Source organism: Salmo salar, chromosome 02 (assembly GCF_965601325.2).
Source record: "Salmo salar chromosome 02, fSalSal1, whole genome shotgun sequence".
Classification (NCBI taxonomy): Eukaryota; Metazoa; Chordata; class Actinopteri; order Salmoniformes; family Salmonidae; genus Salmo; species Salmo salar.
In genome coordinates this window covers 48,217,840-48,242,714 of record NC_138292.1, presented here as the reverse complement: position 1 = coordinate 48,242,714, position 24,875 = coordinate 48,217,840, and the positions used below count along the sequence as shown (strand labels likewise).

The 24,875-nt window shown below is 45.5% G+C and overlaps 1 protein-coding gene across 7 annotated transcripts in view; it reads right to left on the bottom strand.

The window, feature by feature from the left end:
- The window catches only part of ptprub (protein tyrosine phosphatase receptor type Ub), a 411,243-nt gene that overhangs the window by 55,484 nt on the left and 330,884 nt on the right, over positions 1-24,875 (bottom strand). For all 7 annotated transcript variants that reach the window (XM_014169409.3, XM_082963807.1, XM_014169427.3 and 4 more), the window contains 2 exons: positions 23,216-23,403; positions 19,204-19,327 (listed from right to left, as the gene is read on the bottom strand). In XM_014169409.3, the coding sequence (XP_014024884.1) occupies positions 19,204-19,327; positions 23,216-23,403 (312 nt within the window). The remainder of the gene's footprint in view (positions 1-19,203; positions 19,328-23,215; positions 23,404-24,875) is intronic.

Below are 24,875 nucleotides of genomic sequence, written 5' to 3'. Positions count from 1 at the left end.
GCTGTCCCGTGACACTTCCTACGGCTGCCATAGGGTCTCAGAAGGCGGTAAAAAGCTGAATCGTGGCTTTGCAGGCTCTGGCTGAAAAAAAGTAGCGCGTTTGGGTAGTGGCTGGTTACAGTACTGTGAGACTCAGGCTCGTGCCCGCGTCGACCGAAAGCTTTGTTTACTTTCCTCTGTTTAGCTAAAAGGAGATTCCCGGTCGGAATATTATCGCTTTTTTACGAGAAAAATGGCATAAAAATGGATTTTAAACAGCGGTTGACATGCTTCGAAGTACGGTAATGGAATATTTAGATTTTTTTTGTCACGAATTGCGCCATGCGCACGACCCTGATTTACCATTTCAGATAGTGTCAGGGACGCACGAACAAAACGCCGCTATTCGGATATAACGATGGATTATTTTGGACCAAACCAACATTTGTTATTGAAGTAGCAGTCCTGGGAGTGCATTCTGACGAAGACAACAAAAGGTAATCAAACTTTTATAATAGTAAACCTGATATTGGTGAGTGCTAAACTTGCCGGATGTCTAAATAGCTAGCCCGTGATGCCTGGGCTATGTACACCAAAAAGCTATTTTAAAATCGGACATATCGAGTGCATAGAGGAGTTCTGTATCTATAATTCTTAAAATAATTGTTATGCTTTTTGTGAACGTTTATCGTGAGTAATTTAGTAAATTGTTAGTGAATTCGCCGGAAGTTTGCGGGGGGTATGCTAGTTCTGAACGTCACATGCTAATGTAAAGAGCTGGTTTTTGATATAAATATGAACTTGATTGAACAAAACATGCATGTATTGTATCACGGGCTAGCTATTTAGACACCCGGCAAGTTTAGCACTCACCAATATCAGATTTACTATTAGAAAAGTTTGATTACCTTTTGTTGTCTTCGTCAGAATGCACTCCCAGGACTGCTACTTCAATAACAAATGTTGGTTTGGTCCAAAATAATCCATCGTTATATCCGAATAGCGGCGTTTTGTTCGTGCGTTCCAGAAACTATCCGAAATGGTAAATCAGGGTCGCGCGCATGGCGCAATTCGTGACAAAAAAAATCTAAATATTCCATTACCGTACTTCGAAGCATGTCAACCGCTGTTTAAAATCCATTTTTATGCCATTTTTCTCGTAAAAAAGCGATAATATTCCGACCGGGAATGTCCATTTAGCTAAACAGAGGAAAAAAAACAAAGCTTTCGGTCGACGCGGGCACGAGCCTGAGTCTCACAGTACTGTAACCAGCCACTACCCAAACGCGCTACTTTGTTTCAGCCAGAGCCTGCAAAGCCACGATTCAGCATTTTGCCGCCTTCTGAGAGCCTATGGCAGCCGTAGGAAGTGTCACGGTACAGCTAAGATCCACACTCTTCAATAAACAGAGACAAGAAGAACGACACCTTGTCAGACAGGCCACTTCCTGCATGAAATCTTCTCAGGTTTTTGCCTGCCAAATGAGTTCTGTTATACTCACAGACACCATTCAAACAGTTTTAGAAACTTTAGGGTGTTTTCTATCCAAAGCCTATAATTATATGCATATTCTAGTTACTGGGCAGGAGTAGTAACCAGATTAAATCGGGTACGTTTTTTATCCGGCCGTGCAAATACTGCCCCCTATCCCCAACAGGTTAATAATTTCACCGGCAGTGTTCGGTGGGAATGCTAGTCACATGCTAGTCACATGCTAATGTAAAAAGCTGGTTTTTGATATAAATATGAACTTGATGGAACAAAACATGCATGTATTGTATAACATAATGTCCTAGGGTTGTCATCTGATGAAGATCATCAAAGGTTAGTGCTGCATTTAGCTGTGGTTTGGGTTTATGTGACATTATATGCTAGCTTGAAAAATGGGTGTCTGATTATTTCTGGCTGGGTACTCTGCTGACATAATCTAATGTTTTGCTTTCGTTGTAAAGCCTTTTTGAAATCGGACAGTGTGGTTAGATTAACGAGTCTTGTCTTTAAAATGGTGTAAAATAGTCATATGTTTGAAAAATTGAAGTTTTTGCATTTTTGAGGTATTTGAATATCCCGCCACGGGATTACACTGGCTGTTGAGTAGGCGTCCCACCTAGCCCATAGAAGTTAAATACCCTGAGCCCAGGTGGCTCCAATCACACACGACTCTCCTCTGCCTGCAGGAGGAACCGCCCCTGCACTGCAGAGGAGGAGCCGTGACACCCCCCCCCTCCTTAAAATGAGGGTCCCACCCTAAATTCAAATTACGACCCAACATATTTAACACATAATTTAAATCCCCCCCCCCCCCCAAAAAAAAAAAAAAAACAGATACCAGTCCCGGCTCCTAGTAGTAGTCCCCTCTGTACATCTCCCTCTGCTGGAACCACTGAATGCCCCTGTTCCTCAGACACAGTTTCCTGTGGGGTTTTAACTTGTATACTACCACCCGCAGCTGTTCCGTCGGAATTTATTTTATTTTCTTTGTCATAGCGCAGGCGGATGTGGTCCTGGTGTCTGCGCATGACTCGACCATCAGTCAATTTGACTACAAAGGTGACTGGACCACTCTGAATGATACCTGGCAACCAGTGCTTGCTGCTTGTGAAGTTGCAGCTGTAGACCCTGTCATTGGGTTTTAACGGTATTCCCTCGCGTTGTCGTCATGTCTCTCTTTTTGTTTCTCCTGCTTCCGTTCCACTCGTGCTTTGATGTTCGGACGCAGTAGATCCAGGTGAGCTATAGGCTTTCTGCCCATCAACATCTCAGCTGGAGCATGTCCTGTTGTTGTTTGTGGCGTGATGCAGTACTGGAACAAGAACCGAGAAGGCTTAGTTGTGATGGTTCCCCCAGTCATCCTTTTGAGCCCCTCTTTCAGTGTCAGCACAGCACGTTCCGCTAAGCCGTTTCAGGCTGGTTGAAACGGAGTGCTGCGGACATGGCGAATCCCGTTTCTCTGCATAAATTCTTGGAACAAGTCACAGGTAAAGGTTGTTGTGTCTGACTCATCAGACATAAGAGAGTGAGGCATGAGTTGCAAACACCTGCCGAAGCTTTTCGATGGTTGTGGTCGCTGTGATGTTGCTCATGATGTGAGCCTCCAGCCACTTGGAGTGCACGTCCACCATGACAAGAAACATGTGGCCCATGAAAGGGCCTGCAAAGTCTATGTGCAGCCTGGACCATGGGTGGTCAGGCCACTCACACAAATGTACTGGCGCGGGTGGCGCCATCTTCTGGTTGATCTGGCACTCAGAACAGGATTTCACTTTGTTTTCTACGTCCTGATCCATGTTAGGCCACCAGATGTAAGATCTGGCTAAATTTTTAATCCGGGAGATGATCTGTGAACGGCCAGGGGGTGAAATAACCACTCTGGAACCCCAGAGTATGCAGCCATCATGCACACTCAGCTCAGTTTTGTGCTTTGCATAAGGTAGCCTCTCCTGTAGCCTGTCAACTATGTGTCTGTCTATCCCTGTTCTCTCCTCTCTGCACAGGCCACACAAACGCTTCACACCGCATGGCCGCTGCCACTCTAACCTGGTGGTCCCAGCGTGCACGACCCACGTGGAGTTCCAGGTCTCCGGCAGCCTCTGGAACTGCCGGTCTGCGGCCAACAAGGCAGAGTTCATCTCAGCCTATGCTACCCTCCAGTCCCTCGACTTCTTGGTGCTGACGAAAACATGGATTACCACAGAAAACACTGCTACTCCTACTGCTCTCTCCTCGTCTGACCGCTTGTTCTCGCATACCCCGAGAGCATCTGGTCAGCGGGGTGGTGTCACTGGAATCCTCATCTCTCCCAAGTGGACATTTTCTCTTTCTGCCCTGACCCATCTGTCTATCTCCTCCTTTGAATTCCATGCTGTCACAGTCACTAGCCCATTCAAGCTTAACATCCTTATCATTTATCGCCCTCCAGGTTCCCTTGGCGAGTTCATCAATGAGCTTGACGCCTTGATAAGTTCCTTTCCTGAGGATGGCTCACCCCTCACAATTCTGGGTGACTTTAACCTCCCTACGTCTACCTTTGACTCATTTCTCTCTTCCTCCTTCTTTCCACTCCTGTCCTCTTTTGACCTCACCCTCTCACCATCCCCCCTACTCACAAGACAGGCAATACGCTTGACCTCATCTTTACTAGATGCTGTTCTTCTACTAATCTCACTGCAACTCCCCTCACAGTCTCCGACCACTACCTTTTATCCTTTTCCCTCTCGCTCTCCTCCAACACTTCTCACTCTGCCCCTACTCAGATGGTATTGCGCCGTCGCAACCTTCGCTCTCTCTCTTCTGCTACTCTCTCCTCTTCCATCCTATCATCTCTTCCCTCCGCTCAATCCTTCTCCAACCAATCTCCTGATTCTGCCTCCTCAACCCTCCTCTCCTCCCTTTCTGCATCCTTTGACTCTCTATGTCCCCTATCCTCCTGGCCGGCTCGGTCCTCCCCTCCTGCTCCGTGGCTTGACGACTCATTGCGAGCTCACAGAACAGGGCTCCAGGCAGCCGAGCGGAAATGGAGGAAAACTAGCCTCCCTTCGGACCAGGCATCTTTTTACTCCCTCCTCTCCACATTTTCTTCCTCTGTTTCTGCTGCTAAAGCCACTTTCTACCACTCTCAATTCCAAGCATCTGCCTCTAACCCTAGGAAGCTCTTTGCCACCTTCTCCTCCCTCCTGAATCCTCCTCCCCCCTCGCCCCCTCCTCCCTCTCTGCGGATGACTTTGTCAACCATTTTGAAAAAAAGGTTGACGACATCTGATCCTCGTTTGTTAAGTCAAACGACACCACTGGTCCTGCTCACATTGCCCTACCCTATGTTTTGACCTCTTTCTCCCCTCTCTCTCCAGATGAAATCTTGCGACTTGTGATGGCCGGCCGCTCAACAACCTGCCCGCTTGACCCTATCCCCTCCTCTCTTCTCCAGACCATTTCCGGAGAACTTCTCCCTTACCTCACCTCGCTCATCAACTCATTCTTGACCGCTGGCTACGTCCCTTCCATCTTCAAGAGAGCGAGAGTTGCACCCTTCTCAAAAACCCTCCGATGTCAACAACTACAGACCAGTATCCCTTATTTCTTTTCTCTCAAACTCTTGAGCGTGCCGTCCTTGGCCAGCTCTCTTGCTATCTCTCTCAGAATGACCTTCTTGATCCAAATCAGTCAGGTTTCAAGACTGGTCATTCAACTGAGACTGCTCTTCTCTGTGTCACGGAGGCTCTCCGCACTGCTAAAGCTAACTCTCTTTCCTCTGCTCTCATCCTTCTAGACCTATCTGCTGCCTTTGATACTGTGAACCATCAGATCCTCCTCTCCACCATCTCCGAGTTGGGCATCTCCGGTGCGGCTCACTCTTGGATTGCGTCCTACCTGACAGGTCGCTCCTACTAGGTGGCATGGCGAGAATCCGTCTCCGCACCACGTGCTCTCACCACTGGTGTCCCCCAAGGCTCAGTTCTAGGCCCTCTCCTATTCTCGCTATAAACCAAGTCATTTGGCGCTGTCATATCCTCACATGGTCTCTCCTATCATTGCTACGCAGACGACACACAATTAAACTTCTCCTTTCCCCCTTCTGATAACCAGGTGGCGAATCACATCTCTGCATGTCTGGCAGACATATCAGTGTGGATGACGGATCACCACCTCAAGCTGAACCTCGGCAAGACGGAGCTGCTCTTCCTCACGGGGAAGGACTGCGCGTTCCATGATCTCGCTATCACGGTTGACAACCCCATTGTGTCCTCCTCCCAGAGTGCTAAGAGCCTTGGCGTGACCCTGGACAACACCCTGTCGTTCTCCGCTAACATCAAGGCGGTGACCCGATCCTGTAGGTTCATGCTCTACAACATTCGCAGAGTACGACCCTGCCTCACACAGTAAGCGGCGCAGGTCCTAATCCAGGCACTTGTCATCTCCCGTCCGGATTACTGCAACTCGCTGTTGGCGGGGCTCCCTGCCTGTGCCATTAAACCCCGACAACTCATCCAGAACGCCGCAGCCCGTCTGGTGTTCAACATTCCCAAGTTCTCTCACGTCACCCCGCTCCTCCGCACACTCCACTGGCTTCCAGTTGAAGCTTGCATCTGCTACAAGACCATGGTGCTTGCCTACGGAGCTGTGAGGGGAACGGCACCTCCGTACCTTCAGGCTCTGATCAGTCCCTACACCCAAAGAAGGGCACTGCGTTCATCCACCTCTGGCCTGCTCGCCTCCCTACCTCTGCGGAACCACAGTTCCCGCTCAGCCCAGTCAAAACTGTTCGCTGTTCTGGCACCCTCAATGGTGGAACAAGCTCCTTCATGACGCCAGGACAGCGGAGTCAATCACCACCTTCCGGAGACACCTGAAACCCCACCTCTTTAAGGAATACCTGGGATAGGATTAAGTAATCCTTCTAACCCCCCCAAAAGATATAGATGTACTATTGTAAAGTGGTTGTTCCACTGGATATCATAAGGTGAATGCACCAATTTGTAAGTCGCTCTGGATAAGAGCGTCTGCTAAATGACGTAAATGTAAATGTCTCAGTCCATCATCCTCTATGACAGGAGGCCAACCCTGCATAAGGCATCTTTTTACTTGGGCCCAGATAGGATCCCAGTCTGCCCACTGTCTGATCTGTTTGTCATTCACAGGTCAGTTTGACAATCTCTACATTAGGAAAATTGTCTCGGGAGGCACTACAGTTGTGGCGGGCATCTCTGATAGCGGGAGACAGCTGAGCACGTCTGCGTTTCAATTGTCCTTCCCCGCTCTGTACACTATAGTGTACTCGTAAGCTGACAGTGTTAGGGCCCAGCGCTGTATCCTTGCTGAAGCCATGGGAGGAATGCATCTTGATTCACTAAAAGGCTCATCAGTGGTTTGTGGTGAGTGCATATGGTGAAATGATGACCATAGGAGGTACTGATGAAAGCGTTTCACAGCAAAAACTATGGCCAGACCTTCCTTGTCTAACTGTGATTAACCCTTCTCAGCACTCGTCAGCGTGCTTGATGCAAATCCAATGGGTTTCTCTGACCTGTCCTCTATCTAAATGAGAGATTACTGCCCCAACGCTATAGGGCGAGGAGTCACATGACAGGATGATCACTTTGTCTTGGTCAAAATGAACCAGCAGTTGTGCTGGATTGTAGTAGCGCTTTCACTTCCTTGAAAGCTTTCTCTTGTGCTGGCCCCCACTTCCATTTCGTCTTTGTGGAGCAGCTGATAAAGTGGAGCCAACACTGTTGACAGCTTAGGGAGGAACTTACCATAGTAGTTCACAATGCCCAGGAACGACCTGAGCTCAGACACGTTCTTGGGGTTTGGAGCATCTTTGATTGCCCTGACTTTGTCCTCCATAGGACACAGACCCTCTGTGCTCTCTCTTGTGACCTAGGTATGTCACACTCTGTGCTTGGAATGTGCACTTGCTACGCTTTAGGCACAGCCCTGCCTCGGAGAATCTCTTTAACACCTGGTCCAGATGGTGGAGGTGCCACTGTAACCAGGATGTCGTCCAGGTACACTGCTACATGAGGGATCCCCTGCAGCAGACTGTCCATTGTCCTCTGGAAAATGGCTGGAATGGCCGCCACTCCGAAAACCAAGCGGTTGTACCTGAACAAGCCTTTGTGCGTGTTGACTGTGACATACTCTTTTGAGACCTTGTCCAGGAGGAGCTGTTGGTAGGCGTGACTCATGTCAAGCTTTGAGAAAGTCTTACCTCATGCAAGCGTCGCGAACAGGTCCTCCACCCGCAGCAGCAAGTAAGCATCCAGCCTAGAGGCCCAGTTGATGGTGAGCTTGTAGTCCCCACATATACGCACCATGCCATCACTTTTCATAATGAGAACGATTGGAGCTGCCCAATGGGAGAACTGAATGAGAGTAATGATGTCTGTTTCCTGCAGCCGCTCCAACTCATCCTCAACTTTCTTTTTCATGGCGTAAGGCATTGTCCTGGGCTTGAAAAAGTGAGGCTTGGCCTGAGGATCCACAAACAGCTTAACTGCAATGTTCCCAGTTCATCTTCGAAAATCTCAGGGTACTTATGAATGACATCCTCAGTCCATCGTGTGTTTTCTCTCACCCCAGTTCAGTTGTATTTTGGTGAGCCAGTCATGCCCTAGTAAACTAGGCCCATTCCCTTTCACCACCAGGAGCCGTGCTCTCGCTTCCTGATTGGTGTATGCAATGTCCACCTCTAGAGTGCCCAGCATGGTCTCCCCGGTGTACGTACGCAGTCTGATCCCTGCCAGTGTGAGGGCTGAAGCCGGTGTGAGGGCTGAAGCCTGTTTTGAGCCCCACATTTCTTTATACGTCTCCTCACTGATAACAGAGGCAGAGGCCCCTGTGTCAACCTCCTCATCTGCTTTCCATCTACCTCCACTATAGCATAGATAGCTCTGCGCACACACTCACATTAAACATGTTGTAAGACCAACGCTCGTCCTCCTCCTCTGTGGTCTCTAAGTGGTGTGCTGCTGACTGCAGCTTCTTAGCTGTGAACTTGCCCTGCCCAGTCTGCCCACCCTCTGGCTTGCTTCTAGGACCCCTGCATTTTTTGTTGTTGCTAAATGTCCCTTTTTGTTGCAATTGTGACAAAGTATCCTTGAACTTGCAGATGGTTTGCATAATGTGTTCCCCCATATCTGAAACATTCCACTGCTTTTCCCGTTTTTCCTGCCACCTCTTTTGTCACCTGTGCACTGCACAACTTCCACTTTCGGCCTTTTGAATATTTTTAGCATTACTAGCGGCCATCTCCATCCCTTGAAATAGTTAAGTAATCTCTTGGAAGTCAGTGTGGCTTCCCCCAGCAAACGGTACTGTATGCTGTCCTCGTTAACTTCTCTAGGGCCAGTGGGACGAAATCGTCCCACCTACGTAACAGCCAGTGGAATCCTGTGGCGCGTTATTCAAATACCTTAGAAATGCTATTACTTCAATTTCTCAAACATATGACTATTTTACACCATTTTAAAGACAAGACTCTCGTTAATCTAACCACACTGTCCGATTTCAAAAAGGCTTTACAACGAAAGCAAAACATTAGATTATGTCAGCAGAGTACCCAGCCAGAAATAATCAGACACCCATTTTTCAAGCTAGCATATAATGTCACATAAACCCAAACCACAGCTAAATGCAGCACTAACCTTTGATGATCTTCATCAGATGACACACCTAGGAAGTTATGTTATACAATACATGCATGTTTTGTTCAATCAAGTTCATATTTATATCAAAAACCAGCTTTTTACATTAGCATGTGACGTTCAGAACTAGCATACCCCCCGCAAACTTCCGGTGAATTTACTAAATTACTCACGATAAACGTTCACAAAAATCATAACAATTATTTTAAGAATTATAGATACAGAACTCCTCTATGCACTCGCTATGTCCGATTTTAAAATAGCTCTTCGGTGAAAGCACATTTTGCAATATTCTAAGTAGATAGCCCGGCATCACAGGGCTAGCTATTTAGACACCCACCAAGTTTAGCCCTGACCAAAGTCAGATTTACTATAAGAAAAATGTTTTTACCTTTGCTGTTCTTCGTCAGAATGCACTCCAAGGACTTCTACTTCAATAACAAATGTTGGTTTGGTTCAAAATAATCCATAGTTATATCCAAATAGCGGCGTTTTGTTTGTGCATTCAAGACACTATCCGAAGTGTAAATAAGGGTCACGCGCACGACGCATTTCGTGACAAAAAAATTCTAAATATTCCATTACTGTACTTCGAAGCATGTCAACCGCTGTTTAAAATCAATTTTTATGCCATTTTTCTCGTAAAAAAGCGATAATATTCCGACCGGGAAAGCGTGTTTACGTTCAAAGAGAGAGAAAATAAAAGCATGGGATCCCCTCGTGCACCAGCCTGAGTCTCATAGTACTCTGACCGGCCACTATCCAAACGCGCTAATGTTTTTCAGCCAGGGGTTGCCTCGATATCATTCAGCTTTTTCCCGGGTTCTGAGAGCCTATGGGAGCCGTAGGAAGTGTCACGTTACAGCAAAGATCCTCAGTTTTCAATAAACAGAGCCAAGAAGAACAAGAACTTGTCAGAGAGGGCACTTTCTGTAAGGAATCTTCTCAGGTTTTTGCCTGCCATATGAGTTCTGTTATACTCACAGACACCATTCAAACAGTTTTAGAAACTTTAGGGTGTTTTCTATCCAAAGCCAATCATTATATGCATATTCTAGTTACTGGGCAGGAGTAGTAACCAGATTAAATCGGGTACGTTTTTTATCCGGCCGTGTCAATACTGTCCCCTAGCCCTAACAGGTTAATGCCACAGACTAATCTGTCACAGAGCACGTCCTCTAACATAGCCCCAAACTCAATGTTCAGAGAGTTAACATAATTCAGTTAACAAACTGACCTGTTTTCTGAAAATGGCAGTTAAACTTGAACCTATGGACAATCAATGAAGGCTTTGGATTGGGGTGAGTTTGAACGAAAGCCACAAAATGAATTTCTCCCGGTCTCCGTGGTGTACCCAAATTCCTCACTAGCTTGTAGGTTTTAGCCCTACACACACACTCAAGAGAATAAAGCACTGTTAAGCCTCATCTGTAATTCCATTTACCAAGAAAAAATGTCTCAACCTTTCCACATATTTTGCACAGTCCTCGTTCTCTTCCACAAACTCAGTGAGAGTCCCAAACATTGCCATTATAACGCCAACTTGTCCTTGATCGTCACCATCGGCGTTTCCCTCCAGCGATGGCTGCTCTCCGTCGCTAATTAAGCTAGCTAGATAGCTAGCTAACTGACTCCCTCCACTGTTTCTTAGCTAGCTAGCACATTGCCCTGTACATGCTGATCAAGTTTTATCCTTGTCGCCAAAAAGATGTAGTAACTTGAGAAGGAATGCCTACACGCATTTCAATATTACTTTCAACCTAAGAAATAAAATGTGTACAGACATGTACAAACGGCACAAATACAGCCAAACGATACAGCCCACTCAACATGTGGTAGAGTCGCATTGTACAGATCCAACTCGGGGTGATGACATCATCCAAGGGAAAAGGTCACAGTCAATGCCAATAATATCCATGCACACTTGAATAGCAATCATACTATACTGCAGGTAAGTACAATATATATTCAAAGTATTATTTCCACACTATAACATATAAACACAACATGAAACAATTTTAAAGCCTTTACTGAGTTCCAGTTCATATATGGAAATCAGTCAATTGAAATAAATTCATTGGGCCCTAATCTATGGATTTCACATGACTGGGAATACAGATATGCATCTGTTGGTCAGAGATACCTTAAAAAAATGTAGGGCCGTGGATCAGAAAACCAGTCAGTATCTGGTGTGACCACCATTTGCCTCTTGCAATGCAACACATCTCCTTCGCATAGAGTTGATCAGGCTGTTGATTGTGGCATGTGGAATGTTGTCCCACTCCTCTTCAATGGCTGTGCGAAGTTACTGGTTATTGGCGGGAACTGGAACACGCTGTCGTACACGTCAACCCAGAGCATCCCAAACATGCTCAATGGGAAGACATGTCTAGTGAGTATGCAGGCCATGGAAGAACTGGTACATTTTCAGCTTCCAGGAATTCTGTACAGATCCTTGCAAAATGGAGCCATACAATATCATGCTGAAACATGAAGTGATGGGGGCGGATGAATGGCACAACAAATGGGCCTCAGGATCTTGTCACAGTATCTCTGTGCATTCAAATTGCGATCGTTAAAATGCAAGTGTGTTCATTTTCCATAATTTATGCATGCCCATACCATAACCCAACCACCTCCATCGGGCACACGCTGTATGCCATCTTCCCGGGACAGTTGAAACCAGGCTTCATCTGTGAAGATGACACTTCTCCAGCATGCCAGTGGCCATCGAAGGTGAGCATTTGCCCACTGAAGTCGGTTACGACGCCGAACTGCAGTCAGGTCAAGACCCTGGTGAGGACAACGAACACGCAGATGACCTTCCCCGAGACAGTTTGACAGTTTGTGCAGAAATTCTTTGGTTGTGCAAACACATTTTTATCAGCTGTCTGGGTGGCTGGTCTCAGACAATCCTGCAAGTGAAGAAGCCGTGGAGGTGGAGGTCCTTGGCTGGCCTGGTTACACGTGCTCTCTGGTTGGACATACCGCCCAAATTCTCTAAAACGACGTTGGAGGCAGCCAATAGTAGAGAAATTAAGATTCAATTCTCTAGCAACAGCTCGGTGGATATTCCTGCAGTCAGCATGCCAATTGCACGCTCCCTCAAAACTTGAGACATCTGTGGCATTGTGGTGTGTGACAAAACTGCACATTTTAGAGTGGGCTTTCATTGTCCCCAGCACATGGTACACCTGTGTAATGATCATGCTGTTTAATCAGATTCTTGATATGCCACACCTGTCAGGTGGATGGATTATCTTGGCAAAGGAGAAATGCTCACTAATAGGAATGTACACAAATTTGTGCACAACATCTGAGAAAAATAAGATTTTCTGCATATGGAAAATGATTTGCTATATTTTATTTCAGCTCATGTCAACATGGGACCAACACTCAGGAAATCAGTCAATTGAAATACATAAATTAGGCCCTAATCTATGGATTTTTGTCACACCAAGATCTGTTTCACCTGCCTTGTCTCTACCCCCCTCCAGGTGTCGCCCATCTTCCCCATTATCCCCAGTGTATTTATACCTGTGTTCTGTTTGTCTGTTGCCAGTTCTATTTTTTTTCGTTAAGCCTAACAGCGGTTTTCCCCGTGCTCCTGCCTTTCTCTAGTTCTCCCGGTTTTGACCATTCTGCCTGCCCTGACCCTGACTGCCGTTCCGTACCTTGTCACACCACCCTGGATTACTGACCTCTGCCCGCCCTTGACCTGTCGTTTGCCTGCCCCCTTTATTTTTGTAATAAACTTTTGTTACTTTGGAACTATCTGCATCTGGGTCTTCTGAGCCTTGAAAGGTTTTGCATGATTGGGAATACAGATATGCTTCTGTTGGTCACAGATAGGGCTGTTGCGATAATGAAGGCAGTCATGACCGCAGTAAAACTCCATGTGACCGTTGAGTCACGGTAATCTCCTTTTATGCACTCTGGATATGCTTTGGAAGTACCCAACTTGCTAACTACCATCAGGTCCAAATGGCCTGGTACTCAGGGCACTATTGTTTTTATTTTATTTATTTTACCTTTATTTAACCAGGTAGGCAAGTTGAGAACAAGTTCTCATTTACAATTGCGACCTGGCCAAGATAAAGCAAAGCAGTTTGACACATACAACAACAGAGTTACACATGGAGTAAAACAAACATACAGTCAATAATACAGTAGAAAAATAAGTCTATATACAATGTGAGCAAATGAGGTGAGATAAGGGAGGTAAAGGCAAAAAAAGGCCATGGTGGCAAAGTAAATACAATATAGCAAGTAAAACACTGGAATGGTAGATTTGTAGTGGAAGAAAGTGCAAAGTAGAAATATAAATAATGGGGTGCAAAGGAGCAAAATAAATAAATAAATAAAGTAGGGGAAGGTGTGGTTGTTTGGGCTAAATTATAGATGGGCTATGTACAGGTGCAGTGATCTGTGAGCTGCTCTGACAGCTGGTGCTTAAAGCTAGTGAGGGAGATAAGTGTTTCCAGTTTCAGAGATTTTTGTAGTTCGCTCCAGTCATTGGTAGCAGAGAACTGGAAGGAGAGACGGCCAAAAGAGGAATTGGCTTTGGGGGTGACCAAAGAGATATACCTGCTGGAACGCGTGCTACAGGTGGGTGCTGCTATGGTGACCAGTGAGCTGAGATAAGGGGGAACTTTACCTAGCAGGGTCTTGTAGATGACCTGGAGCCAGTGGGTTTGGCGACGAGTATGAAGCGAGGGCCAGTCAACAAGAGCGTACAGGTCGCAGTGGTGGGTAGTATATGGGGCTTTGGTGACAAAACGGATGGCACTGTGATAGACTACATCCAGTTTATTGAGTAGGGTATTGGAGGCTATTTTGTAAATGACATCGCCAAAGTCGAGGATTGGTAGGATGGTCAGTTTTACGAGGGTATGTTTGGCAGCATGAGTGAAGGATGCTTTGTTGCAAAATAGGAAGCCAATTCTAGATTTAACTTTGGATTGGAGATGTTTGATGTGAGTCTGGAAGGAGAGCTTACAGTCTAACCAGACACCTAGGTATTTGTAGTTGTCCACATATTCTAAGTAAGAACTGTCCAGAGTAGTGATGCTGGACGGGCGGGCAGGTACGGGCAGCGATTGGTTGAAGAGCATGCATTTAGTTTTACTAGTATTTAAGAGCAGTTGGAGGCCACGGAAGGAGAGTTGTATGGCATTGAAGCTCGTCTGGAGGGTTGTTAACACAATGTCCAAAGAAGGGCCAGAAGTATACCGAATGGTGTCGTCCGCGTAGAGGTGGATCAGAGACTCACCAGCAGCAAGAGCGACATCATTGATGTATACAGAGAAAAGAGTTGGCCCAAAAAGTGAACACTGTGGCACCCCCATAGAGACTACCAGAGGCCCGGACAACAGGCCATACGATTTGACACATTGAACTCTATCAGAGAAGTAGTTGGTGAACCAGGCGAGGCAATAATTTGAGAAACCAAGGCTGGATTGGTTGGAAACCATTGACTGGATTTGCGAGAAGGAGAAATGGGGAAGGCTTGGGCGAGTAGCTTTGGGGGGTGCAGTGCTGTTGACCGCGGTAGCGGTAGCCAGGTGGAAAGCTTGGCCAGCCGTAGAAAAATGCTTTTTGAAATTCTCAATTATAGTGGATTCTTAATTATAGTTGGCAGAGTGTGCTAAAGCAGTGAATAAAACAAACTTAGGGAGAAGGCTTCTAATGTTAACATGCATGAAACCAAGGCTATTACGGTTACAGAAGTCATCAAAAGAGAGCGCCAGGGGAGTAGGAGTGGATCTAGGCACTGCAGGGCCTGGATTCACCTCTACATCACCAGAGGAACAGAGGAGGAGTAGGATAAGGGTACGGCTAAAAGCTATGAGAATTGGTCGTCTATGACGCCCAGAATAGCGAGTAAAAGGAGCAGGTTTCTGGGGGCGATAAAATAGCTTCAAGGTATAATGTACAGACAAAGGTATGGTAGGATGTGAATACAGTGGAGGTAAACCTAGGCATTGAGTGATGAGCGAGATATTGTCTCTAGAAACATAATTGAAACCAGAAGATGTCATAGCATGTGTGGGTGGTGGAACTGAAAGGTTGGATGAGGTATAATGAGCAGGGCTAGAGGCTCTACAGTGAAATAAGCCAATAAACACTAACCAGAACAGCAATGGACAAGGCAAATTGACATTAGAGGCATGCTTAGCCGAGTGGTCATAATTGTCCCTCTAACTACTCTGAAATCAATGCAAATGCAATCGAAAATCACATCAAACACTTTTTTGTTTGTTGCGAAAACATGTTACTATCGATGTTCCCAAACAAATTTCACTTGGTTTCTCAAATGAAGCACTGGGTAGCTGCAAGAACAAGGTTGGAGAGCCCATGGCATACAGAGTTTGGGCAGAATATCACCAGTCGGGCAGCGAGAGTATGCTCCTCAAACAGTGGTTGATGCGTGGAATAAAATAAGTGTTCTTAAAATGTATTTCTCAAAGCACATGCTCCGCTATAAAACTGAAGTATCCGTTTGGGAAAGGGTGGCCTCAATTCGCTATTCGAGTGCATAGAGTACATGTCTTTTTTCACCTCACCCTATTCCTGTCCATTTGATAATGGGCAATTCTAAATCAAAACTAGTTTTGCATATTAATAAAGACAAGATTAAATTGTGAATATAGTCTGATGGATGAAAATATGATCAATTGATAAGAGAACAACTGTGCAGAATGAGACAAGCAACAGAGCGCAAGCTTTTTTTGCTACTTTCTCAAATAGTGAATAGCCTATAGTTGCACCATGCAGCCCATATATGTTTTGATTTCTAAAACATTCTAAGGTGTGTATCATTCACAACTAAGGTTGACAAATAACTAGTATATAGGAAATTATCACTTTTACGCTCACATGCACAGTCACACCGTATTGGGAAAAACATCCTTTCCAATTTAATCAGCTAAGTTCACTCATATTATTCTTACAATAAAATAATGTAAAATAAAATAATGGCACGGGACATAAGCATATCTTCTCAGCTAAATGAACAAGCCTACAGCCTATGGCATGGAGGATAGCCAAACAACATAGGCCTACAGTAGGCCAACTCATATTCTGAAATACATTTTCTTCATATAATAATGTTTCTTTAGACCTGACTAAAATCAAAACTATGAAATAACACATATGGAATCATATAGTAACCCAAAAAAGTGTTAAATAAATCATTTGAGATTCTTCAAAGTAGCCACCCTTTGCCTTGACAGCTTTGCACACCTGGAATGCATTTAAATTAACAGGTGTACCTTGGTAAAAGTTAATTTGTGGAATTTCTTTCCTTCTTAATGTGTTTGAGCCAATCAGTTGTGTTGTGAAAAGGTAGGGCTGGTATACAGAAGACAGCCCTATTTGGTAAAAGACCAAGTCCATATTATGGCAAGAACAGCTCAAATAAGCAAAGATAAATGACAGTCCATCATTGCTTTAAGACATGAAGATCAGAAATTTGAACGTTTCTTCAAGTGCAGTCGGAAAAAAACTTAACTCTATGATGAAACTGGCTCTCATGAGGACCGCCACAGGAAAGGAAGACCCAGAGTTACCTCTGCTGCAGAGGATACATTCATTAGAGTTACCAGCCTCAGAAATTGCAGCCCAAATAAATGCATCACAGAGTTCAAGTAACAGACACATCTCAACATCAACTGTTCAGAGGAGACTGCGTGAATCAGGCCTTCATGGTCAAATTGCTGCAAAGAAACCACTTCTAAAGAACACCAATAAGAGGAAGAGGCTTGCTTGGGCCAAGAAACACGAGCAATTGATATTAGACTGGTGGAAATCTGTCCAAATTTGAGATTTTTGGTTCCAACCGCTGTGTCTTTGTCAGACGCAGAGAAGGTGAACGGATGATCTCCGCATGTGTGGTTCCCACCGTGAAGCATGGAGAAGCAGGTGTGATGTGTGCGGGGGCTTTGCTGGTGACACTGTCTGTGATTTATTTCAAATTCAAGGCATGTCTACCACCGCACTCTGCAGCGACACGCAATCCTATCTGGTTTGTGCTTAGTGGGACTATCATTTGTTTTTCAACAAGTCAATGACCCAACACACCTCCAGGCTGTGGAAGAGCTATTTGACCAAGAAGGAGAGTGATGGTGTGCTGCATCAGATGACCTGGCCTCCACAATCACCCGACCTCAACCAAATTGAGATGTTTGGGATGAGTTGGACGGCAGAGTGAAGGAAAAGCAGCCAACAAGTGCTCAGCATATGTGTGAACTCCTTTAAGACTCTTGGAAATGCATCCTAGGTGAAGCTGGTTGAGAAACTGCCAAGAGTGTGTAAAGCTGTCATCAAGGCAAAGTTATTTTGAAGAATCTCAAATATATATATTTTTTTGATTTGTTTAACACTTTTTTTGTTACTACATGATTCCATATGTGTTATTTCATAGTTGTGATGTCTTCACTATTATTCTACAATGTAGAAAATAGTAAAAATAAGGAAAAACCCTTGAATGAGTAGGTGTGTCCAAACTTTTGACTGGTCCTGTATAAAAACTCAGCATAAAATGAAACTTCCCTTTTTCAGGACCCTGTCTTTCAAAGATAGATTTTTTAAATTAAATAACTTCACAGATCTTCATTGTAAAGGGTATAAACACTCTTTCCCATGCTTGTTCAATGAACCATAAACAATTAATGAACATCGTTAAGACACTAACAGATTACAGACAGTAGGCAATTAAGCTCACAGTTATGAAAACTTAGGACACAAGAGAGGCCTTTCTACTGACTCTGAAAAACACCAAAGAAAGATGCCCAGGGTCCCTGCTCATCTGCGTGAACGTGCCTTAGGCATGCTGCAAGGAGGCATGAGGACTGCAGATGTGGCCAGGGCAATAAATTGCAATGTCCGTACTGTGAGACGCCCAAGACAGCGCTACAGGGAGACATGACGGACAGCTGATCATCCTCACAGTGGCAGACCACGTGTAACAACACCTGCACAGGATCGGTACATCCGAACATCACACCTGCGGGACCGGTACAGGATGGCAACAACAACTGCCCGAGTTACACCAGGAACGCACAATCCCTCCATCAGTGCTCAGACTGTCCACAATAAGCTGAGAGAGGCTGGACTGAGGGCTTGTAGGCCTGTTGTAAGGCAAGTCCTCACCAGACATCACCAGCAACAACATCACCTATGGGCACAAACCTATCGTCCCTGGACAAGACAGGACTGGCAAAAAGTGCTCTTCATTGACGAGTCGCGGTTTTGTCTCAGCAGGGGTAATGGTCAGATTCGTGTTTATCGTGGAAGGAATGAGCGTTACACCGAGGCCTGTACTCTGGAGCGGGATCGATTTGGAGGTGTCCGTCATGGTCTTGGGCGGTGTGTCACAGCATCATCGGACTGAGCTGGTTGTCATTGCAGGCAATCTCAACGCTGTGTGTTACAAGGAAGACATCCTTCTCCCTCATGTGGTACCCATCCTGCAGGCTCATTCTGATATGACCCTCCAGCATGACAATGCCACCAGCCATACTGCTTGTTCTGTGTGTGATTTCCTGCAAGACAGGAATGTCAGTGTTCTGCCATGGCCAGTGAAGAGCCCAGATCTCAATCCCATTGAGCATGTCTGGGACCTGTTGGATCCGAGGGTGAGGGCTAGGGCCATTCCCCCAGAAATGTCTGGGAACTTGCAGGTGGAAGAGTGGCCAGCAAGAACTGGTAAATCGGGTGCAGTCTGAGGTGGAGATGCACTGCAGTACTTAATGCAGCTGGTGGCCACCCCTTTGTTCAGGGACACATTATTCTATTTCTGTTAGTCACATATCTGTGGAACTTATTCAGTTTATGTCTCAGTTGTTGAATCTTATGTTCATACAAATATTTACACATGTTAAGTTTGCTGAAAATAAACACAGTTGACAGTGAGAGGACGTTTCTTTTTTTGCTGAGAATATGCATTTTTAGCTCAGGTTCTTCCACTAAGGTAAATATATATATTTTACATGGAAGACCTGGCCAAAATATACCACATATCAATAATTACATGGCAAAAGAATAGACCACATATTAGTGATTGACAATATTGCTTACGGTGATCAGTGCTTTCGTCACAAGAAGGCTGGCATGTCCATGATGACTTACATCCCATCAACGTGTCATGCCTCCCTTTAGTTTTGTCCTTCTTTTTGGTGCAGTCCCAGCCATCAAAGAAGCTCTGTCGAAGTGTAGGGAAGTACATGTTAATGATACTAATACTACTCTTCCCCTATCGTGTCAAACATATTTACAATGTGTCTCTTCTAAACCATTATACCTGCAGTTGTCTGTTGTGTTTGAGTGACGTAAGGGAGAAATAGAAAATGAATGGGTATAATTGCAGCAATATCTGTCAAGTAGCGAGCCAATGCATACATCATGACGCTGTAGTGCTATTCAAAGACCATTCGGACTGAAAGGGCGTTCAAAAGCATCATAGATGACAAGCTACCTGTTCACATTAACTGATCATGCAGAACGTGTGGAAGAGCCTTTTCTACAGGGAGGAGGTGAGGGCCCTCGGAGTTTGGTATCAGGAAAACAACCTCACACTCAACGTCAACTAAACAAAAGGAGATGATCGTGGACTTAAGGAAACAGCAGAGGGAGCACCCCCCTATCCACATCGATGGGACAGTAGTGGAGAAGGTGGAAGGTCTTAAGTTCCTTGGCGTACACATCACAGACAACCTGAAATGGTCTACTCACACAGACAGCGTGGTGAAGAAGGCACAACAGCGCTTCTTCAACCTCAGGAAGCTGAAGAAATTTGGCTTGTCACCAAAAACACTCAGAAACCTTTACAGATGCACAATCGAGAGCATCCTGTCGAGCTGTATCACCGCCTAGTAGGGCAAATGCTCCACCCACAACTGCAAGGCTCTCCAGAGGGTAGTGTGGTCTGCACAACACATCACTGGGGGCAAACTACCTGCCATCCAAGACACCTACACCACCCGATGTCACAGGAAGGCCAAAAATATCATCAAGAACAACAACCACTCAAGCCACTGCCTATTCACCCCGCTATCATACAGAAGGTGAGGTCAGTACAGGTGCATCAAAGCCGGGACCGAGAGACTGAAAAACAGCTTCCATCTCAAGGCCATCAGACCGTTAAACAGCCATCCCTAACATTGAGTGGCTGCTGCCAACATACTGACTCAAATCTCTAGCCACTTTAATAATTCAAAATTAGATGTAATAAATGTATCACTAGTCACTTTAAACAATGCCACTTGATATAATGTTTACATACCCTACATTACTCCCTCTCATATGTATATACTGTACTCTATACCATCTACTGCATCCTGCCTATGCCGTTCGGCCATCGCTCATCCATATATTTATGTACATATTCTTATTCATTCCTTTACACTTGTGTGTATATAAGGTAGTTGTTGTGAAATTGTTAGATTACGTGTTAGATATTACTGCATGGTCGGAACTAGAAGCACAAGCATTTCGCTACACTCGCATTAACATCTGCTAACCATATGTATGTGACCAATACAATTTGATTTGATTTTCTCTCTCTGTGTGTCAACATGAAGCTCTCTAGTGAATCCCATATATCCTGGCTAGTCACGGCTCCATGCACAACTGTTCCAACACGCTCCTCTCATCAACATGCTTCACTATCGCCATCCCAGTCCTGACTCAAGGGCAACCCCAGCAGTGGGATCCAGCTCTTTTATGCTTTCATCAGCCAAACTACTCCTCTCCCCTAGTGTGTGGGGCCAAGTCCCCCCACCCCACACACACACACACACACCTGTGGTTGTTCAGCCACCAGAGGGGACTGTGGGTAAATTCAAGCCTGCATGCTGAACAGGGCATTACAACCCCACTGTTCCCCACAGAGAGAGAGTAACCACCCAAACCCTGCCCAGGATTACACCAACCCCCCCCCACTATTCCCCAATATAGACTTGAAGAGTGAGGCCCATGGATCGGGGGGGAGGGTGCTGGGAGGGGTTAATTGGTTTCTGAGGATCACACAAAAAATGAAGAGTAAAACTCGGATGAAAGACAGACAAGACACAGTGAAGAACAGTCTGAGCCGTTACATAACTGTGTCATGAATAATTTTGCTGCAGTGTTTTCAAATTATCGCTGTCTTTTTTTCTCCCCCAGTGCAATATTACTATGTCAACCATCCCACCGGTTTTGACTACTTTCCTTTTTCCTAATCATAATGACAGTATAAGTCAACATCCTGAAGACATAATTGAAAAACTGGCTCAATTCTTGGCTGTGATCTGTGAAAACAGCTCTTGTTGTGTTTACTTCATTCCACACACACAAACCTTCTCTACTGTATCTAGACATAAAATCAATAGATCGATTATGCCTTTCAAGCTTTGCCTCAAGGTGATTCCCTGTACAGCATAGTGAATGCCTGAGTTCCCTATATCTTAGTGTTTACCTGCAAGTGACTGCAGTGGGAATACAGGTCCACCCACAGCTCAGACATACCAGTCCCTTACAACGCACTGCAGAGAGCTGATCAATATCTCTGAATGTCCTACATTGGCATTCCACTGGGAAATAAAGCCTAGGCGGTCAGGAGAGCATGGTAGTCCTCATTGTTTTCAATTGTAATAGAGAGACATGGATAGAAAAAAATACAGGCAGCTGAATATAGATTTTTGTAGTGGAGAGTGTTTTGCCTGTGGGGGACAGTTTAATGAGTCTACAAGCAGAGTTCCAGAAGGGCAAGCATGTAGCCAGGGAGAAATTCGGGAGTGAGATATTTTCTCTTTTCCTTGACATGTGACAGGGAAACCACAGGCAACAGACAGGGATGGAGCTCACCCCAGAGTCTGCTCTTGACTGGAGAAGTATCCCACCGGGGACAAATGTTTCAGGGCTGTGTGCCCTCCAAAATGTGGCCCGACGCATCCAGACAGCCATGGAAATCAGCCGTTACAGAGGTACTGGAATAATAAGTGGGTTCAGTTCTGCTTCTCTGCCAAAACAAAAACATTGCCCTCTCTACCTACGGTAAAGTTCAGACTCAGTTCCACAGTCTGAATGTCGAGAGATTTTTTTTAATTGTATTTAACTAGGCAAGTCAGTTAAGAACAAATTCTTATTTACAATGACAGCCTACCCAGGCCAAACCCTCCCCTAACCAGGACGATGCTGGGCCAATTGTGCACCGCCCTATGGGACTCCCGATCACGGCTGGTTGTGATACAGCCCAGGATCGAAACAGGGTCTGTAGTGACGCCTCTAGCACTGTGATGCAGTGCCTTAGACCGCTGCGCCACCTGGGAGTCCTCAGGAGATAAGTGAACCAAGTGAGACTCTCCTTAACACACGCTCCCTTATGCATAAAGAAGTTTGGAACAGAGCCTATAAGTCCCCCAAGGCTTCTCTCCTTAATTGTAGGCGATGATTTCTCAAAATGTCTCCCTCATTGTGCCGTGCACCACTTAAGAACACTTTCAACTTGGTGGCATCCTATACATCACACCACAGCCACTTGGCAGTGGTGAAGCCCAAAAACCTCTATTTAGAATTCTCCTCCAACCAGAGTACAGAGGATCTTCTTTTATCAGTGTGGTACTGGAGGACAGCCAGGGGTTGGGAGCCACCGAGCCCCCAACGCTGAGGCAATTGGCGGTCACTGAGCTGGGGAACAAAGGGCCTCCTGGTCTGGAGAACACCTGGGGATTAGGGGGCTTCATCAGCTATACTGCAAACAGCAACTCTGACAGAGGGGCTATTTGAGCTCTAGACAATGATGATTTAATAGTCTCACAGTCAACTTGGTCCAAGAAGTGTCTTTTAACCCTGATCATACATTTCTGCAGTCTGTAAGAACTGGGATGTGAGTGATAACTTCACACAATCTGATTACTAAACGCATAATCACCTGTCTACAATTTTGACTTGTAAATCATGACTTATTCTACATTTTAAACCCCTAAACAGTGTATGATGACATGACTACAAACTTGTATTTTCTCACACCTTCCCCAGCAATACACCCTTATACCATCCAAACACACATCAGCCACAACCATGCACATCAGCCACAACCCATACTGCCTACCTCATACTCCTGTTTGAAGCCGTAGCCCTCTGCAGTTTTCATCTGGTTGATGTGCTGGAGAAGGTCGGCCACGCGCACAGCAGGGTGGAGCTGACCAGTGTGGTAGGGTGAACCCTTATGCCCACACTGGCGTCGCGGCGAACCCCCCAGAAGACTACTGGACTCGTTCACTGAGCTACGCTGCTCACCTGTGAGAGGAGGACAAAGGAAGGGGGCACCATTAGGCATAGAGCTTCACACAAAGGTGGTATAGCCTGTTTCAGAGAAATGTAATGATCGAATATTGTAAGAGCTTTCATTGTCTGCTTATGTGCCCCCTTAATTTATCCTAGGTTCTGACTTGATGTACAGGGAGAATACTGTAAGAACGGCCCATGTTCTGAATAATGTCGCTCTGTCAATTTCAAAAGTGCTGAACAAATAGGCAACATATTAGGCTACATCCGTTTCAGCTTGCTCATGTCTTCATCAAAATTACAGCTTGCCTCGTAACTGCTTATCGTCATATATGTCATTGCATAATTTGTACATCTGCATTGTTATATTGCTTATATAGGTCTCTCATATTAGCATCTTATTAATCATTTTAGGCAATGTTAATTGCATTTAATTGCTTGAAATTTATTGTCAATCAGTGTTGCTTCCTAAGTGGACAGTTTGATTTCACAGAAGTGTGATTGACTTGGAGTTACATTGTGTTGTTTAAGTGTTCCCTTTATTTTTTTGAGCAGTGTATAATGTTGTTGGGTCAGTAACTTACCACCACTCTCTTGGAGAAAATCACCCTAGGTAATTATAACACACAATCTTACATTGTGTGTTATAATTAGCTAGGGTGATTTTCTCCAAGAGAGTGGTGGTAAGTTACTGACCCAACAACATTATACACTGCTCAAAAAAATAAAGGGAACACTTAAACAACACAATGTAACTCCAAGTCAATCACACTTCTGTGAAATCAAACTGTCCACTGAGGAACCAACACAGATTGACAATAAATTCCACATGCTGTTGTGCAAATTGAATAGACAACAGGTGGAAATTATAGGCAATTAGCAAGACACCCCCAATAAAGGAGTGGTTCTGCAGGTGGTGACCACAGACCACTTCTCAGTTCCTATGCTTCCTGGCTGATGTTTTGGTAACTTTTGAATGCTGGCGGTGCTTTCACTCTAGTGGTAGCATGAGACGGAGTCTACAACCCACACAAGTGGCTCAGGTAGTGCAGCTCATCCAGGATGGCACATCAATGTGAGCTGTGGCAAGAAGGTTTGCTGTGTCTGTCAGCGTAGTGTCCAGAGCATGGAGGCGCTACCAGGAGACAGGCCAGTACATCAGGAGACGTGGAGGAGGCCGTAGGAGGGCAACAACCCAGCAGCAGGACGGCTACCTCCGCCTTTGTGCAAGGAGGAGCAGGAAGAGCACTGCCAGAGCCCTGCAAAATGACCTCCAGAAGGCCACAAATGTGCATGTGTCTGCTCAAACGGTCAGAAACAGACTCCATGAGGGTGGTATGAGGGCCCGACGTCCACAGGTGGGGGTTGTGCTTACAGCCCAACACCGTGCTGGACGTTTGGCATTTGCCAGAGAACACCAAGATTGGCAAATCCGCCACTGGCGCCCTTTGCTCTTCACAGATGAAAGCAGGTTCACACTGAGC